We start from the raw sequence: 21,377 nt of genomic DNA, 5'->3' as shown, positions 1-21,377 counted from the left end.
CATTATTATATAGGTATATTACTTGTTTTTATGAAAAAAGCTAATCAACCAAGTGCATACATTACAAAATGCAAAAATATTGATAATTCAAAGTTCACTATTAACACGTCAAACAAGTATTACTTAGTGTCAGAATAACCGGTCCGGTTTTATCGTAAGGGAAAACTAGAGTCATTTGGATTATAAAAGTGTTCTCTTAAAGTGTGTCTGTCGGTCAAGCCTACCGGTCAGTGGTCAGATGTTTTACTGTCGCGTCGTGCCATGCGTGTGAACAACATTTTTTTTATATATGTATAATTGTAATGTTAAACAACATCATGGACCACCTGATGGAAAGTAATAACAATTGCCGATCTACGAGTAGATACCATGAATAGGACTTTTTACGTTTATTACATTGTGATGTTACCTGGTACCTCCTACATTGAAAACAAAGTTGTTTTGCTCCTACATAAGCAGTTATCAATTATATACTGCAATATTTACCACATAAATTTATTAAAATATAATATCTTTATATCAAAAAATATTTTAATATATCCACCCCATTAAAGTACCTAATAATTTCAAGTATAACCCGACATATTACACACAGCACCATTTGTGGGTACTAAACAACTGATAGTTAAATTCAGTTTTTTAAATATGTAAATACAAACAATTATACTTATGAATAGAAATGATTTAATAGAACCCGTGAACATCGAAAGTAAGATGGTGTACTAAACCGCTAGACTGCCGAGGCGATTAGTGTTATTGAATTTAAAGTAAATGTAGATCCCATCAAAAACATAAATGTGAAATGATAGCCGAGTTTAATATTATGATATATACCTTGATTGTTGACTTCTACGACAAAAGAGATGAGATCTAAATGGGTGCCAAGTTCAATGGTCTGTCCTGAAATGTATTTATAACAATATAAAATATCATTTCTTCTTATAACTTAGGATAATATACTGTAGCCTAAGGTCTAACTTGGCCAGTTCTCATATACCAATTATTACTTTCTATTGCTAGTTAGTACTAATATTAAAATAGGAACCGACAAGTAACATGTTTAGAACTTGCGAAGGCTACAGTATATTATCCTAAGTTATAAGAAGAAATGATATTTTATATTGTTATAAATACATTTCAGGACAGACCATTGAACTTGGCACCCATTTAGATCTCATCTCTTTTGTCGTAGAAGTCAACAATCAAGGTATATATATTAAACTCGGCTATCATTTCACATTTATGTTTTTGATGGGATATCATTACTTTTTGTACATAAATTATACGAGGTACTTATTTATAACTAATATAACTAAATGAATACCAAATTATTTTTGATAAATTACTGTATTTTCGTATATTTACGGGGTATAATTGTCTTTTTTTGTGTTATTTTCTATATTTTCTTGTAACTTTTAAATGTTCAAGTGCATTGCCAATTCAGTATCAGGAATTTTTGGGCAAATCGGGGCGGTATAACGTCCACAGATGGTTGTACTCTACAATAGAGCTCTCGTGACTTGGATCTAAATTGTTAAGACGTACCTACTCCATCTAAGGTTTTAACTCTGGAGAGTCCAACGTAAACCTGCCCTTTATTAAATATAGAGGAGCCTATGTTGAGAAGAGGACTGCTAAAACTAAGGCCTTGTGATTTGTGGATAGTAATAGCATATGTTAAGCAAATACGGAATTGTTCTCTTTCAACATATACATTATTTAATATCTGAAATTTCGTATTGACACGTTATAGTTAGTAAAGACGATTATGTAACAAATTGACTGTTATCTATTGAATTCTCAAGAAAACAATTTGTTACCAATGAGTTCTCATTCTCGAGTTAACTATACATTCCTACTTATAACTATACTAAAATTGTTATTAATTTTTGGTTTAAACTATTGTCTATACCATACGTATTTACTAAAATAATGTAATAATAATATAACCACAAATATATAAGTATAATTTAAGAAAGCTATGAATTTCGTAGCATAAATCGCAACCTTATAGGTTAGATATCGAAAAACAAAACATTGAGTTTTATCGCACCGCTCCCACACGGCGCCGCCGCGGCGCCCTATACCGAAATGCCTATTATTTAATCATTATTTATAAAAATAATGATTTTACACTATCGATGTGCGCTAAATATTGAAACAATAATTAATACCAAATCTCAGTTAATAACATAATAAATACGAAATTCGACTATACTCCTAGTTATAAGTACGAGTATATTTTAGACAGAATCTAAATTATAGCAACTAGTGTTTACCGCTCAATGCAATATTTGAAGTTTGCTAGTTATCGACACTGATGTGAAGGGGTCAACGTAAATTGGTAATGATCGACGTTTTCATACAATATTAGTTTCCGTCCAGTACAAGATGAGATATTTCGCCAGGGATCAATGTCAATTCGTGGCTATCGACGTTTTCATAGAATTTTAGTATTCGTCCAGTATAAGTTGAAATAGAATCAATTAAAGTGAAAAATTGTAGTAAAATGATAACAATTTACCAGTTTCAGATTTTTTCCTTTATATTCACCTAATTACCTATCTGCATGCCAAATTTGAACTTCCTAGGTCATCTGGAAGTGGGTTATAATTTTGATCTATAGTTGATCAGTGATAAAAATGACGATTTTTGGACATTAATATCTAAATAACCGTTTGAGATATGTTTATGAAATTTGGAACACATATTTATCTCACAAGTCTCAATATATGAACCAAATTTGACAGGTTTGTGTGAAAGAGTTTTTGAGTTATGAGGGGGTCAAAAGTGGCTCCAAATGGTTCGTGTAAATATACACACGGTGCTGCTTGCCAGTTTACTTGAAACTCGGCTTTGACACGCTACCGCGTGTCTAGATTGAAGTCACCTTAGTCACCCCATCTGGGTATATAAAGACTGTATTTTTTTCAATATATCATTCAATCAACCTGGGCCTTATATTATTATATAACAATGTTAGTAAAAATTCCCATTATAAACGTATTAAAATCTACATTTTTTTTCAATTATATACCTACTACTTAACAGTTACAATTGCGAATCCTATGAGTTAGCCTCTGCTACTCTTAAATGGTTGATAGACAATGCGCAAACTAACTACCGAATTACAAATTAAGGCACTGGTATACCTAAATTTTTTCGTCAAGCCAAAAATAATTGACACTGAAATATTATTTTTTTCTTCTTGAGGAACGTTAATTGTCGTGTCTTTGGTTTCATTAACGAAAACACGAGCATTTGCCAGTTATTGCTATGCCTCGACACGCGAATTTTTTGCTAAAAATATTTCAGAATGTCACTTTCAAAACGGTACGTGCAGTTAATTAATTCCGTGTAGTATATCATTAATACGTGTTGTTATATATAACATGTGATCAGTCTATATAACACCTCTATTTTCTAGAAATTTCTACTAAATACATTTGAGATATCTTTGAGTAACTAACTACAATTATATTGCTTTCATTTTATTTTTCTTTAAACATGTATTATTGTATTCACTTGTCATTATGTTGAAGTAGTAGTCTCTATTATTGACCATAAAGAATAAATTGCTTAAACATTAATATATGTACATTGTAATGTTAGAAGTACAGGAAAAGACAAAGATATATCTAATAATTGTAAGGCAGTATTGTTAAGTGAGTGTTAGAGTGATCTATTAAAAGGATGATTTCGACTTACAGTGTAATTCTTGTTTGGTGGCAGCGTATTTTTTTTTTATTAATAGAATTAATTAAATTCATTCTTAATTTTTAGTGATATTTTACAGCTAAATTCCAGCTTGAGGCTTAGTTTCAGCTCAGCTTACTAGCAATACTTGTAATTGACTACAAAATAATATACATACTTTCATTTTACTTTCTTGCGATGGTTCATGACTTGATATACCTAATCATTTCAAAACCAAAATTTTATTGATATACTTATAATAAACCATACAATTTTAGACACAATTCCAAAATTTTACGGTCCGTTTATTTAATTTGGTATGTAACCTTACCAGTCTTTGCAAATGTCATGGAACCAAGATATGCAAATTTCGATTATTATTCCCGCTAAGACGTTAACAAAATTTCTCTTTTGTTACAGATGAGTTACAAGAAGAAATCCTTTCAGATGTGATTGTAATTATCCAAGACACAGCAACAGGCAGAAAACACACAAAATATCTAATGTTCAAGTCACTTTCGAAAATTAAAATTCATAACTGCGAAACGAAAAGAATGGAATTAATATTCACAATGACAAATATGCCCTTTGTGAGCTTTGTAAAAAATATATAAACAAAGTTAACCTATTGTTTTTGACAGTGATGCTCTCACGATGGCTAGAATAACCGCGTTCCAGAAGCCTCGCTTGATATGTAGGCGAGCAAAATCGACAAGACTTGTAGACTTTACCAAAATATTAGTTTTAATACTAGTTATAAATGTAGAATATATAAATTGTAGTCAAAATGTAACCAACGACAATGCAAGAGCATTGGATATCGATATAGGTAAAAGAGTTAAAATAATTAAAGCAATATCCGGAAAGTTCTTTGGCGAAGTGTACAACAATGGGACGTTTAGGACCGGTAATATGTTATGGGACGACATTTTAAATAAGTGTACAGTGAATCCAACAGTGAGTTGTTTACAGAAAAACTTCTATTCGTATATAGATAATAAACTTAATTACGCCGATGATATAAATTTGGGCGGTGGTGTATGTTTTGAGAAAAATAAAGTTGATTTAAATAAGTATAGTAAAGAAGCTAATATGATCTACCTCACTGGGAATAAAGAAGACTCGGAAAATGTTGGGCGATCGTTTGACGAAGAAAATGAGATTGACGATGACGAAAACTCAGGTGAGATTATAATTATTTTGTCCTAGGCTAGTGTCTAGGTCAACACGAAATGCTCCTAGAAAGTTAGATACTATTTCCATATTTCTAAACTACTTTCCCTGATTTATTGTCAAATAAATTTATCTCGCAAATCGACCCAATTTGATTTAATTTTTAATATAACTTATTATATATATACTAAAATAGTATTACTCATGTATTGAATTCGAGTGTTTCTGATTTTAGAAAAAATAATAAGTTATATTAAAAATTAATATATAATAGTAATATTTACGACTTACAGTCTTCATTTGAAGACAATAAACCTTGGCTGTTTAAATTAAAAAAATATCGCGTAGGATATTTTAGAAGCTTATGCAAGTCAAGTTTACTGTATTCGTTATTTTCCCTACTGTCTTCTAAAATGATTATTAAAAAGCTGCTAATTTGTACAAATTGTTGACGACAAATGACAAACATTTTCTGAAGAAAGTAGTAGCCAGAAAATGTGTCAGAACTTCGCCGGGAAAGGATCGAAGTGTAGTTAGGGGTCTCGTTACAATGGTGCATTGAATATGACACCTTAGACTTGTGACAAGAATGTTAAGGAATAGACTATTGTTTAACTATGCAAATTTATTCCACGGCATACGTGGACTTTCGTGTGCTAACGATTGTGAAATTGTGACCCAATTAGCAATAACCTAATAAGCAATGAATGCTGAACATTCGAACATAATGGTTTCGTTACAGCTATATAGATCATAGTATGAAGATTAGTCAATATTACGCTTAATGTTTACCGTCGAAATAAATCAGATTAAATTTATGTCCCGAAATTATATCGCTATATTGAAACTTTAGAAATAATGGTTTTTTTATATAATCGACGACATTTTAGGTGCAGAACTTATTTACGATAATCTAATAAATTATTAAATGCCAATTCAAAATATTAGAAACTTAGTAGGTAATAATAAATTACCATCTTGTAAACCCTTATATATATCGATAAGATATCGACTTTCCACATCAGTATTGCTAAAGATTAGGTAAGGGCTTTTGGGAGGGCATTAGAGATTGCCTTAGTAAAAGTCCCTCTATAAAAGTACAAAAGAATGTTAAAGATCTATTTACCTTCTATTAGAATACTATATTTACATCTAACATACCAAAATTTATAATGAATAAAATAACAAAACTATGATGCAACCAAATACAACCTCTATGACCTTGGATCAAAGATTATAATAACATTGTCATAATGATTGCACAAGATTATAAAACGCTCAAAACAAATTCAAGAACAAGAGCAAATGACCATTGACTATGGCTATACTAGGTTATGAACCTTAAAACAAAGTAATAAGAATGTATTTGTTACAGCATATTTTGTTATCTTTCACTTTCACTGAAGTAAACAAAATTACTTTCGAACTAAGCTTTATCCAGTTAGGAAAATTAGTACATACGTATGTACGTAAATAAACACACGCAGTGATACAAATGAAAGTTGAAAGTGAAAACTATCATATTTCAAATATAATATATCATTATAACAATAATGGAATTGTTGGAAAATTGTATTCAAAGTTCAGTACTTCAACAAATTTATTCAAATCAAAACTTATAACGAGATAAGACTGGGTACTTTTGTGTTTGACTTAATTTTTTTGGATAAACTTTAAAAATATCTAACCCACTGAAATACATTTACATAAAAAACCAAATTATCAACAACTGCAATTTGGTTAAAAAAATTTGTAGATTCCTACAATAGCAGCACCTGCACGACGCCTGGGCGCGTGACAAGATCTAAATAAAATAAACAAACTAAAAGTTAAACGTATGAAGACCATTAATTTACCTAAGCATTGTATTGATATTTTTCCGCTTCGGATTTGTTATTTGAAAGTTGCAGCAAATGACTATTGTATTCTTGTTTAAAAGCCCATAAACCCTCATTCCAACGAACCTCATTGTGCTCGTCTGACGGAGCATTTCATAAACCACAAGGATGATCAAATACCGTAAAACCTTTTGAGGGCCGTTTGAATTTGAGAAATGTTCTATGTACGTGCCTACCATTGAAAATAACTAACTGTCATGGCTCTAACTCGATATGAAATTTGCAATTGTTAACACAACACGCTTTGGATTAACTGTAAATGTAGCAAGCAACTAATGTTGAAAGGAAAATTGAACACGATGTCTAATTCATTGGAACAATTACGGAATCAAAAGTTAGGAGGAAAATCATCAATAATATAGGAGGAAAATCATCATTACTATTATTTTAACATATGCATGAACTTTTACCGTAAATATAATCAATTTACAATTTACTTGCAATATATAAAGCTTTTTATGCTATAGTTTATCAATACTAATCCGAATTACAACTTATATATTGTACATATTTGGACAAAAATAATTTCCTCATTAATTATGTCACTATTATGGCACTAACGTTATATTTTATTGTACAATTTAGTTACGTGTGCAATTAGTTAAGACAACTAAAAGCTATAAATAAAAATGAGGCACGGAAAAGTTATTTTAAACAAAAATTATGAATATAATAAAATAGAAGATTACTATAGTTGAAGTTGTAATATACAATTCATGAAATTACTGAAACATAAGCACAGTGTCACAATGCTTGCGTATTTACAAAGTGCTGAGTTGTTTTTTTTTTTAATTTATTTCAATGTTACTCGAAATTGTATTTTTTACATAATTGTAATGGTTAACAAAATGTCGGCACACTTGATGGTAAGAGGTCACTGTCGCCTATACATGTTGAGGTACTCTAATGCAGACGACTTTTTACAGTCTACCTCTAGTAAATAATTTTCTTCCTAAAATTTGCAATTTAAATTGAATGCGTGCTCTACTATAGTCTGCAACATTGTAACAGGAAACCGTGAGAAACTGTCGTAATACTACTATCATTTCCGTAATAAAAGTGTGATGATGTTGAATAGATTGATTGTCTCGTAATATCAATTAGAAAATAGAAATGAACAGTTGCTAAGGAAATTGGAACGTGAGTTTTCAACGATCATATAACAATGATAGAGAAAACACTAATAGAAAATGATAATGCTTTGACAAATATTAAAGTTACGTAGATGGAAAATAATAATTATTACTGCTAAATACTCGATTAGAAACTCATTAGCTTCGAATATTATATTTAAATCAGAGAACTCATTTAATAATTATGTAGGTACATATTTAATAAGTATTTCGAACATATTTTAATTTCACGTAAAGCTAAGCACAAATCAAATTAAGATACCCTTATGTCTTTTGAAGGAAATTTAAAGTCCTAATAGAGGCTGTCTTTCTGATAGTAACATTAATGAGTAAGTAATGTTTATTTTTTCAGAATCTCCACTAGAAGAAATAACAGACGCTTTATACGATAAAGGAGTGAGATTTATGGCAACTCATGACCTGAAATTAAGACTTCCCGAGTTTTTCTTTCACGGAGCTACGTTGAAAATATCACCAAGAGCTTTAACTAAGACTGGAGCATTAGTACATGTAGATTTGGAACCTAGAGATGTAATGGAACACGGCAGAATATTTTTCCACAAAATTAGTAAGTAAAAATATAATATGAATATGTTAAAAATGTCTATTTTTATCTTGTTTTTTTGTTTCATTTATATATACATAGATGCCTATATGCCTTTAATAAGATACTGATATGATTGTTTTATTCAGAAACTGCATTTAAGGCCATATTTTTCCACAAAGGCTAGGTCTAGAATTATTTCTGTAGAAAATCTGCAGAATTATACATAATTATACATATTCTGGTGTAAAAAACTGTACCCCATATTTAGCCGGCAATGTTTAGAGAAAAAAATAGTTATTACTACTTAAAGAGATAGCAAAATCGGATACTCACAACTAATCATGTGTAACACGCACGCCAACAAAAACCTGCATCATAATTAAGCATGCCACAATATTTTTTCCATTATGAATACGTGTAATTCTTTATTAATATAAATGCGAAAGTAAGTTTATTTTGTTAGTTCCGTTTTTATGTCTTATTATACATACGCTTATTATTTGGAATTGCATAGACACTTTTTACTAAACACTTTACACTACTGCATATTTACTAGTTAGGCCCAATAAGACGCAGTCACTCGCGCAGATTGTTAAAAACATTCTGGTATTTTAATAGAATCGAAAGTCATTTACAAATTAAGTATTAATGCCAGCAATAACATCACTTGCACCAACCGTTTCTATTTATGTATTCAGATCGAGTTTCACTATGATCTGCTCTTCTATTATTGTAATAAATATTTTTTTATTTATTTCAGAAAAATACATCAAGAGAAAATTAGTGATGGCAGCTATAGCTATTGTGTTAGTTGTGAAACTGATAGCTCTAAAGTTGGTTTTTGTCATGCCTATCATATTCGGTGTCACGACTGCAAAGAAAATGTTCCTCAAATTTTTACTTTTCTTATTCCCTGCATTAAGTCATATTTTCAAATTATGCTCGTGGTACCATCAGAATTATCATACTACGAAATATCATCACCATCACCATTTGATTACACATCATCACAAGGTTTGTTAATCTTGTTTTTTAAATACCTAATACATTTACAATGAATTAGTTAATAAAGTCAGAAACTTTAATAGTAAAAAAATATACTTAGGCATCAGATCAGATTCCATTGGTTATGTCTTATTTTTTCTATAATATCTCAAATTACAGATTAAGTGAGTTTCAACATTTTTTCTGTACTTCTACAAAAATATAATATGTTGAGATTTTCTATAGGGTAATTCAATTTTCTAGATTATTTGTCTGTAACAAAATTCAATGACCTTAATACCTAATTTATTCCCAATGAATGCCTGTCAAAATATTTTCCTAACTAAAACCATAATTACAGAATCCTCACTATGGTCACGGCGTTTACCCAGCTTCATCACTGGTTGTCAAACCTCACGCTGAAGGTCCACCATCATCATCAGTAGATCATTACAATCAAGATTGGGAGTTATCAGGTCCTGGACTTGGCAGTGAGTGAGTATCAATACAATAGTCAACTATAATTTCATTAGATATATTTAAACTAAACGAGTGACTAGAATGCCTTAATCACAAACTGGCTTTAGTTAAAAAAAATCTGCTAGCACCTACCGACATCTCTGTACTCCAGTCAGGTCGTGACTATCAAATATCTTTATTTGTCAATGACAATTATTCATGTTGACCCGATAATTTTTTTTTATAACCAAGGATAAATCTCATAGCGCCATCTAGTCCCAAGTAAAGCAAATCTGTGATATGGGTACTAGACGATACTTGAATATATTTGTTTTGTAAATACACACGTAATATACATAGAAAACATCCACAGGATTATATATATATAATATGCATAGGAGTATATATATATATATATATATATATATATATATATATATTATATATTACTATATATAAGTATACTACATAGTAGGATAATATACATAGGAAACAGCTTAACTCATAAGTACAAAAGTGCGAGGAATTGAACACGCGAAGATCGGAAGTAAATCGGTGTGCTTAACCGCTAGACCACCGACTTTATTACTAACATAAATAAAACACGAACTACATAAGCCAAACCAAATGAGTGAGTTCTAATTCTTGTTGTACTTGTATAATTTCTGTTTCGTTTGACCGTGCTAATAGATGATTTTTCTTTACTTCTTCTTCTTCTAATGTTACTTAGTGATGTGGGTAACATTGTTTTTTACTTATCGACTACGTTACTCTTACTTACTTATATATGATTGCACGTTATCGTTCTGTACTTTTGTCCTTTATCATTTTATTAAATTCTTACTCTAAAGACCTGTCATATTTTTGTTACAACAATTATTTTATTCTATTTATATTATACATATAGCGTTATTAGTTACAGTGTTTTCTTTAGCTATCTATATCTGGATATATGTAGGTAAAGAAAACATAAATTTTTCTTTAACTACAATTTTTACTACGTGTTTTTTTATAATATTTTATAAAACAATTCCCCTTGTGTTTCAGATATCTAGCCTCGGATATTCATCGCAATGCCATATCCAACTTTAAACCTCACATGAATGATCTTAACGACATCAACGCTTGGGGATTGGGTATGCCACCAGGTAATACTATTTCTCTGTCTATTTCGTCTTCTATTCTATCCTTTGTATTAAACGAATGGCATTGTCGTAAACTAGTGGTATTCCATATTGATATTCTAACAGATATTAGAACGACAATTGTTCAACTTATGAATTAAAATATACATAAACATACTTTAAAGGTCTAAGCGAACAGACGAACTAAAGATAATTGATGCAATAAATATATTATTATGCTAAGAGCAGACAAAGTTGTTACAAAAAAATCATTTTGTGACAATTTTTGGCACATAATTCTGTATGATTTCTTTCTATTGGGAAGCTGAGCTCCATTCAATCTTGGAATGATATAAATTTAATAACAGGTCAATCAGCAAATGTCGGAGAATACGCATCAAGCAATGTCATTCCAACTGTAGTCGCGCCTAATGCAGCTCATTTATCTCCCAACACGGGCCAAAGATTGGGGCCTATTACTGCTGGAAGGTAAGTGAAATTATATTAGTCATTCTCTATAATAGGTTATCTAGTTTTATTGTTTCTTGTTTTTGTTTCATTCCGGAAATAATGTGTTCTAATATTACTAATGCATAGACAATTTTTTTTATAAATTCTTCATTTTATTTTACTGCTTTGGTATTTAAATCAATTTTTATTTTTTAATATTTGGTATTTAATTCAGGTTTAATTCAGGTCACTCCGACCAAGTACCTAATTCTTAAACTATTCTTTATTATTATTATTGTGACCCATTTCCATTCCTCAGTTTCCAATATTGAATATGGTCTCTCCTTATTTACTATTACCACACTTATGTCTTGTTTCTAATATTTAATTTCTTACATCGATGCATTTTGTTACCTGTGGCTAACACAGGTCCATTGATTCTGGTCTGATAAAAAATGTATAGTACCATACTTATTCTTCTGTAAGTAATCGAATATTTGTATACAATTGCAGTTGCATGGAAGAAAAAAATATTATGTCACAATTTTTATTTAATTTCATAATAACTCAGAAGAAGTTTTAAATCACATATTGGCGACATTATGAGTAGAAGCTACAATAATTATAATATTTTATTCCTAAATGCTGGGATATCTAATAATTTCACTTTTTTATTGTAATGAAACAACTCACTCTTTCGCAAAGAACAATGTTTTATTTATTTCAACCATAATATTAATGTTTTTAGACGCAGAGATTATAATTACATTTGACTTACATAAGCATTTTTATTTATAATGAAAGTAAAAGAAGCTATTATTAAATTTTCGTTACAACAACAAAGAAAAAAATATTTCTTGGAAGTTGTCGTGATTAAGAGAAATAACGAAGTATTTTGCAGTGCACAACAACGTACACTTTCTTTAATTAGCATCTTGCGGCCATATTTTCTACGTGAAGTTACGTATAAAACGAAGTCTTCGAGTTTTTCTAAATACCTAACTTTACCTAATTTCTACTTGACAGGCGTATGCGTAGAAAGTTATTAGAATACAGATAATATTCAGATACTAGACTGTGGATATGCATCTAAGATCAAAACTTGTTGGTGGCCTATATATTCTTAGCTTCATTAATTGAAATTAAATATTTAGTAACATGTAATTTTATATTTAATTATTATTATAGTGATAATCATCAACTACAGATGTTAACCATACACAACCATATCATATTCATCATAGGTAATAAATTAAATGTGTGCAACGTAGGATCGATCGTCGTGGAGATTTTTAGGGGAGGCCTTAGTTCAGCATTGGACGTCTTCAAATGCAAATTCAAAATATCTTTATTCATGTAGGTCCATTACAGACTCTTATGATACTCTTCCGAGCTGAAATGATGATGATGATGACTAAATTACATTTTGTGATGAGTTTATTTTTCCAATTGATTACAGGCCTGTTGGACCGCCAAATCCATATTTTCGAAATAAGAAAACACAACAAAAAGACCAATTGCAAGCAGAGAAAGAAGCTCTGGTGAGAAAAATATTATTTATTTATTAATTGTACTGATATTTGTTTAAGAGTTAAATCGCTTAATTCCTATTTTATGCTATTAGAATAATTAATACATTAAATACTATGTACTTATTATCTAATATATAAATATCATCCCAAATCCTGCCTGTTAAGTGGTAACCTGTGCCTATATACATAAACTTACTGTATATTAGCAATATGACCTAAAATGTCAGGACATCCTGTCCTGATCTTAGATCTTAGATCACCTTGGTAATCAGGGTGTCACGTTAACCGTAATACCTTACAGTGGAGGAATTGCCTCTAATTAACCAAGATTTATTAGCTTCTATTATAATATTTTTATTTATGCAGATCCGTGCAGCGTCTTTGGCAGCCAGAGCTCCACCGTCACCGATCAGGGATGAACTGTTAAGGGTTTCGGCAGCTAAACTGACGGAAACAAACCGTGTGAAAGTAGAAACCGATCTGATTAAGCAACAACAGCAAATCATAGCAGCACATGATCCTGTAAGTTTTTAATTTCGTATGGCTATCCATGCATCTATTTTATTCTCCATTGATCACTCTGTACAAGAAAAGGGCTTATTTTGTGTAATTAGAATAGCAAGAAACAAACGGTCAAACCTGATGATAAGCAGTAACTGTGGTCTGGATACTCAAGATACAACTATGAAGATCACGTTATCATATTACACTGACTATACCACTCATGTATTGTTCCTCCCAAGAAATTAAAATTTTATATCACTTATGCTGTAATTTAATAACCTTATAATGGAAAAACAGCTTACAAAGCAGAAAAATGTGCTTTGTAAGGTGCTTTTCTTTATTCTTCGTTATTTAGGAAGACTTAACACTTTTTTTAATACCCATATGATCCCAATACCATTTAATGATGATTGCAGGTCTTAATGTTTATTAGGAAACTAGTAGGTAAAGTTTCCTTTTTTATACTGTATGTTGTGTAAAATTTAAGATTGAAGAGAACGAAGAAGAAAAAGAATTTTTTCATTATTAAATATAACAAGTAACTTTTATGTACTGGTTAATAGAATTTGTACCAAAGATTAACCATTAATAATTATTACCACTTTTATTACCCACATATTTATTACCACTAATCATTAATAATTAATAAAGTAAAATAAAAACTATTTTCCACAAAATAAGATGACTCTAATAGACTTGAAAATAAATTACGTTCCTAAACATTTTTCCATGAATAATTTACAGGAAACTCAGTCCGCGGAGAAATTCTATGGAGCTCTTATGGAGCGAGTGGACAAGATCCTTAACACGCTGGGTGCTTATGACCCTGGCTGCAAGGACAGAGCCGTCTGTGCATTGTATAGGGACCCATTCAGTCATGCACCGTACAGCAATCTAGTCTCAAATGAACTTAGCAAGTGAGTATCAAATTAATTTTCTATCATTAGGTTAGTTATTTCCTCCTGTAGCCGTAGCTAGGATTAGTAATCGGGCAAGTTCATTAGATGGGTATTACTCATATACTTTAACATTGTTAATTGTAACTTTAGAAACTGATGGAGAGATATATAGGAGTAAATACAATTAATTCTCGATTATCGATCACAGGTGCCTGTAAGATATATCTGTTACTTTGCAATAACTAAAACTTTTTATTGCACAACCAATGTGCCTAATAGAAACCTGATAAGAAGGAACGGAGGCATATAAATATTTAAAACCAAGTTTAAATGAATATTTTTTATATTCCATTAAAACTAGTAAGATTATTTTTAAAAATGAAATAAAACTCCTATTAATTGCGAATACGTTGCCTTGGTTAGGTTATTATTGAAACAGGTTACGTATTTTTTATTTTGTTCCTATTCCTATCTTAATTTAGATCTTGCATTATTTGTCTACTTAATTAGTTCTAATTTAAATATAGAACAGTATATTGATGCGGTAAGATTAATTACAGTAATAACCCTATAACACGGTACTCTTATAACGCATTTACATCCCCCGTATAACACCGACATTATCCCATATAATGCGAGGATTTCACACATTATATTTCTATACTGTGAAATTTATAATAATTTGTTTCGTACAGTTCATAATTAGTTTTTTTAGTTCATATGCATTTTTTTTTATTTAAAATGTTCATAATTTATTTAAATGTAATAAAACGTACTATTTCGTTCTTACTATAATATAGTTTATTCTAAATATTCGATTTAAACCCAACCAGAAAATTTAAACGTGAATAATTTATACGTAACGCGTGATATGTGGTTTTAAAAACGCGTTTCCTATATCCAATCATATTCCGCGAATCCAATCTACCGTGTTATAGAGCGGATTACTGTAATGAAATATAACGCAATTGATCGATTAATGTTCTCGTCTAAGAAAATAATAGACACAATAGAGCTATTAATCAAGAAATGGAATGCACATATTTATAATCGTGTAACTCAAAAACCATCATACAGTGGTTTGATGCCCACATGCGTGCTATCATTATGTTGGCAAACCGTGTTAGTAGCAATTTTCTTCACGGTTGGCGGCACTGAGCCCAATGATGTTTTAATACATAATTAACGGTTCCTAAATGCATTACACTTATAGCGTCTCTATCATAGCTATTAAGTATTTTTGACTAGGAAGTCTGTCCCGGCTTCGAACAGGTATGCTAAAGTACAACCATGTAATAAAATATAAATTAATATGAATTGAAATAGTAATAAAAACAACCCCAGACAATACACACATCGCCATCTTGTTCCAAGCTGTTACAATAAAAATGTAATTAAGTGATTACATTTTTATTGTAAATGCATACGTAATAGATATAGAAAACACCCAGACCGATATAAACAATTATACTGATGACTCATACAAATGTTTGTACCCCACGAGAACCCGAACCTGCGACCATAGGAAATAAGGTGGTGTAGTAAACTCCTAAACCACCGAGAATATCGAATGTTACCTACATAGAAATAGAGATAATCTTTATTCAAATAAACTTCATATAAGCACTTTTGAATAGCCATATTTTTTTTCTACTACTCATTCGGAATGCAGACTCATCACAAGAAGAATGAAAAAGCAAGCATGTTGCTCCTTTAAATAAATGTTATTCAGAACTCCATTTTTTAGAATTTTGTGTGAATACAAACTACCAAATAGCAAATATAAAATAAATAGTATATAAATAAATAGTTACTTTACAATGTAAACAATTAAATCAATCACAGTTATATATAGTAATATAAATGAGAGAGAGAAAGTATTCTCACATATATTGTTAAAATGATCAATGAACCATTTTAGTACGAGTAAGTATGTAAAACAAGGCATTCCTCATTCATCGGAAAATTTCTCTAACCTACTATGTAGGTTCATTGTACGCGTAAACAGCGAAATGAGATATCGGACATTTCTAATCGAATGATTACCACGTGGTAGTAATCAGTATTAATGTTCACTTTCACTGAGACGCGATGGAATTTCTATAAGATTATTATTGGGCTATATATAACCGTACATCTATATATAACCGTAGTGGCTTAGTGATTTACTACTCCCACCACCCAGACTATCATGAGTTCAAATCTAGCCAGCACCAAAAAAAAAGGGGAAATTTTGTGTATGTATTTATATTTCTGACTGACTTTATTTATCCTTTATCTAAACTTATACATATGGCTTTCTCTACCAGCTAACCATTGGGCAAAAACCGAAAGCGGTTGAAGGGCAGTAATGGGAAAAGGCATACTATTAGTATTTACCTAATTTAGGTAGAATTTAGGACTTTCTGGGGGAGAAAACACCGTTAACAACAAAATACAAAAGACGACGATAGGCTCGTATCTAGCCACATTGGATTCAAATATACCCAACGAAATGTGATGTGATGACGTTGATAATCGTGTGAATGAATTGTGTGTGTGTGTGTGAATTGAAAAATCAGAACCATTCCGTTAACATCTATGTGATGATAATGGAACTATGTCTCCACCTACGCTAACAGTATACGCTGACAGTGGGGGATGAAAAGGGATGAGTATCAGGAAGAAACCGCTGGACCACCGAATTATGGAATGAAACGGCTGATACGGCTGTCAGAATTATATAGGACTATTGTAACATATAAAAAGACACACACACATATATAAAATCAAAAGATAGATGTAAAATATAAATATTTTTATCGTTCCATAATCGAACATATAACCATCATTAGGCGTTGTGTTAAATTGCAAAACATTATCATGTTCTATATTTACATCGTCTTTTATATCGTAATTAATAATTTTATTCATTCCAGGGATTCCAGTGAGCTTGTTCCACCTGCGGACAGCAAGATGGCGCTTCATTACTACAGATACGTTCAAGCGGCCAGGGATGGTCAGGAGCAGAAGAATTGTATCACTTTGTATCCCAACTGCAATATAGATTATATTAAAAAATAAAAAAGTAAGTGCCTTCGCTCATGGCGTAACTTTAAAAAAGTAAACGCATAAGCCCACAGATATACAGTCGGTTGAGTTGTCAAGTTTCCCGAATTCAAATAAGGCTGGTCACACATTTTCTGTAAGAATCAAACGGACGTAACTGACGACGTCATGTGAATGGCGCATTATTTGCTACGTGCCGCCATCTTTGGAAATAAGCCAATCAGAAGGACATATTCTAATAATATGAGCATACTCTTACTTGCATTCGGGAAACCTGACATTTTACCTATTTATTATATCAGTGGCCTAATTGGCAATGCTTTAGTCCATATATGAAGTCGTTTATATATACATTAGCAATTTTTGTTTCAAGCGTTAGATGCTTGTAACAAAAATTAGGTTTGTAGAAGGCATAAAATGCTGGAAAATAAGATAACGGAACACGTTTGTAATAAGTAATTTCAACGAATATGCTTAAATATTAGCTCATTATATATACCTATATATGCGATTTTATATATTTCTAAAATAAATATTTAGATACAATTAATTACATTCTACATTAATAATGATGCTGAGATAAAACTGTACCTAATATAGATCAGATTAAAATGGAAATATAATTTAAATTCTAGTTACCATAAAAAGCGCAAAATGAAAGAAAACTGTTGAAAGTGAACCGTCAAAGTAGCTACAGCCGAGTAAGAAATCATAATTACGAATATATTAATGTAGCTATGATATTTCTAGCCACTTTTTAAAATAATCATATTTAAAATATTTAAAAAATACAGAGTAGCTTCCTTAAGTTTCCCGCCGCCTAACATAACAAAAAAACCCCATTACTATTAAGGTTAACAGAATCGAAATTCAAAATCAAACAGCTCAAGTTATTTAAGCGTCCACTACTATGAGTTTTAATATGATCATCTAATTACTAATGTTACTTTTCTCGCTTTGAAAATAATTATCTTTAATTAATTATTAGAATAATGTGTATATGAGACATTTATTATTTTTGTATTTGATGTGTACGTGTGGGTCTAGTATTTTATATTTTTATAAAAAAATATGTTTGTTATTGTATTTTATACACTGTATTGATGCTGTCGATATATGGAATACAAGATTGAAAATAGAAAATTACAATTTTTAGAATACTTAACTTATTAGTAGATATTAAGTATAACTTATTTATTTATTAAATTAATTTATAAAAATTAAAATTATCTATGTAAAACTCTATAAGAGTGTCTAGTTGCATTTAGAAATTAATAAATTTGCAGCTATGTCCAAAACTTAGCAATAGTAGAGAAATATTGGTTATTTTTTTAGTAATAACATAAATTAATTTTATTAATATTGTATATTGAGTAACTTGCATTAATTAATTTATTGGTGCTTCTATTACGAAATTGTGTAACAAAGAAGTGACTCTAAAAATATTGTTATTGAAATATTTTTAGACTAGATAAATTACGTACTAAAAGTAATTATTCTACAATCCAATTTTAAATCTAGTTAATAAATTTATGATACATAATTATCTTCTAGATCGAATACTGATTATTCGGTAGAGTATTAATATTACATCAGTCTATGATTTTAATTATTTTTTAATTTCTATTTAATATAATATAATAGCCAATATTACATATTATTTTAAAAGTTAATATGAAATGTGTATTAACTGACTTACTTTGATTGTATTCATATTATTCTATATTTAGTAATATTTTTAATTTAATTTATATTTATAATGGTTTATTGTATATTGATGGTAACAGTGGTCTGTAAACATAAACATTATAGAATAATCTAGAAGGTAGAAGGATGGTAGTAGTAGAAGCAGAATACTTCCCAATGGTAATGTTAGACAGCTAACAAAACTATACCACTTCGTACTTACCTACTACAGTCCGGTTGTAGTCTTGTAGTATTTTGTAATAAGTAGCAAGTGTCGAAATCAGTATATTTGTTTGTCAATAAATGTTTTTCTTTCTTTCTATATGTTATGGAAATAACTGTACTGTTGTGGATAAAACGAGATTACCTACATCTATTTTAGAATATTCTATTTTTTAAATACACATGTTATAAAAAATAATAAAAAGTGTAGTATTGACCTCATCGATACTCTATTCGAGTATCGATGAGGTCAATACTAAACTTTTTAATATTTTTTGCTTTTCCTTTTGTTTATTTTATATTAATCGACTAATATTGTTAAATCGATATTCCGTGTGGCTACATTTTTTTATTGTCAAATATTATTATGTATTCTTGTTCTTAAGGAAATATTTCAAAAGTATTGGCTGTATGGTCCTGTACTTTTGCCTTTCCTTGTTAAAAAAATATACTACTACTGTAGGTATTCTTGAATTTGTATTGATCTATATTCTAGTTTAAGTTTCTCTATGAATCTCTCGAAGTAAGTCATGATTAACTTATTTATTTATTATTATGTAGGTACATAATATTAGTACCATCCAGTCACTAGGACGTTAGACTTAATTGTAACATAATTATTTTCTCTCAATTTTTGTGCATTTTATTTATTTTACTTTCTAGCAAATGTAATTTGTAACGTTTTGTAATTAAATTGTTTGTTGATTATGTGTGCTTTATATTATTTCCTAAGAATACTAATAATTACATATATACAAAGTCGCTGCCGCTGTCTGTCGGTCCCTATGTATGCTTAAATCTTTAAAACTACGCAACGTACTTAGAAGCTGTTTTTACTAACAGATAGAGTGATTCAAGAGGAAGGTTTATATATACATATATAATAAATAAACACCCGGGTGAAGCCGGGACGAGTAGCTGGAATACTATATTTTGATTTATTTTTTAATGTTTCTTTAACTAAAATCACATTTAGCCAATAAGTATTTTTTATAGCTTAGACAAACGAGCTTGCGGCACATCCGTTGGTAAGTGATTACCTCCGCCCAAGAGCATCCGCAACACCAGGAGATTCGCAAGCGCGTTGCCGGCCTTTTAAGAAGGAACAAGCTCTTTTTTTGTAGGTTTCAATATCTATCAATTCGGAAGTACCATTGCTAGAAGGCAATTCCACAATGAGGTTGTTCAGAACTAGCATACGACCCATCTGATGGTAAACGGTTACAGCATTGCTATTATTATCTTCATGATTCATATGCCAGGTGACTACTTCTGTAGGAAGTAGGATGTAATTTTAACAAATAAGTTTTAAAATGTTAATCATACAATGGGTGGCTTACTTGATTTCAAATGGATAAACAAGACTTTTTACTTAGGTATACTATTGTTAATTAATTTAATAATAGATGACATTGTTTAAATGTTATTAATATATAATATTTTTATCGTCTGATTAGCATCTACAAATATGTAATACTCGAATCATAATATACACAGGTATATACTCGAAAGCATAATCAGGAATACAAGGTAGATGTCTAATTCTTTCTACAATTAGTGAAAGTTTAATTAAACTATTATACAGTTCTATCACTATACGCGCCCTTACTATGAAATCCATTCATAGTCATGTACGTGACAATATTATATCCGGCGGAAACCATTGATTTGACACATTTAAAATGATTTCGCTCCTTTTTGAACCAAATAATCTGCGTTCCCAAATGATGTATTATAGAATACGTCTATATTAAAAGCTTTATTTTTATGAATATTATTCAAAATATAATACGATACTAGTGGCCTTAGCAGATCACAAGGGCCACTAGTTTGTACTGTACCTACAAAAGTGGAGATACCAACATAGATGAAAAATAAAGTTGTTGAGTCTATCTATCTATATCTATCCTATCTATATCTTTCCTTAGAAAAACATAACATAATGCTTTAGACCTTCAAGTTTTAGTAACAATAACTACAGTCTGGATAAAATACTATATTTGTTGTATGTTTTATTTTATC

At 30.2% G+C, this 21,377-nt stretch overlaps 1 protein-coding gene across 1 annotated transcript in view; it reads left to right on the top strand.

The window, feature by feature from the left end:
* Positions 1-18,547, top strand: part of LOC131845481 (uncharacterized) — a 35,439-nt gene extending 16,892 nt beyond the window's left edge. The window contains exons 2-11 of the mRNA XM_059194544.1: positions 4,117-4,879; positions 8,253-8,468; positions 9,208-9,461; positions 9,793-9,926; positions 10,938-11,038; positions 11,383-11,503; positions 12,924-13,005; positions 13,363-13,518; positions 14,245-14,417; positions 17,318-18,547. Coding sequence (XP_059050527.1) covers positions 4,351-4,879; positions 8,253-8,468; positions 9,208-9,461; positions 9,793-9,926; positions 10,938-11,038; positions 11,383-11,503; positions 12,924-13,005; positions 13,363-13,518; positions 14,245-14,417; positions 17,318-17,462 — 1,911 coding nt within the window. The 5' untranslated portion in view covers positions 4,117-4,350 and the 3' untranslated portion in view covers positions 17,463-18,547. The remainder of the gene's footprint in view (positions 1-4,116; positions 4,880-8,252; positions 8,469-9,207; positions 9,462-9,792; positions 9,927-10,937; positions 11,039-11,382; positions 11,504-12,923; positions 13,006-13,362; positions 13,519-14,244; positions 14,418-17,317) is intronic.
* Positions 18,548-21,377: the final 2,830 nt, after the last annotated feature.

Source organism: Achroia grisella, unplaced genomic scaffold, assembly GCF_030625045.1.
Source record: "Achroia grisella isolate CSIRO2021 unplaced genomic scaffold, CSIRO_AGI_Agris_v1 utg474, whole genome shotgun sequence".
NCBI lineage: Eukaryota > Metazoa > Arthropoda > Insecta > Lepidoptera > Pyralidae > Achroia > Achroia grisella.
This window is presented reverse-complemented; position numbering and strand designations above follow the sequence as displayed.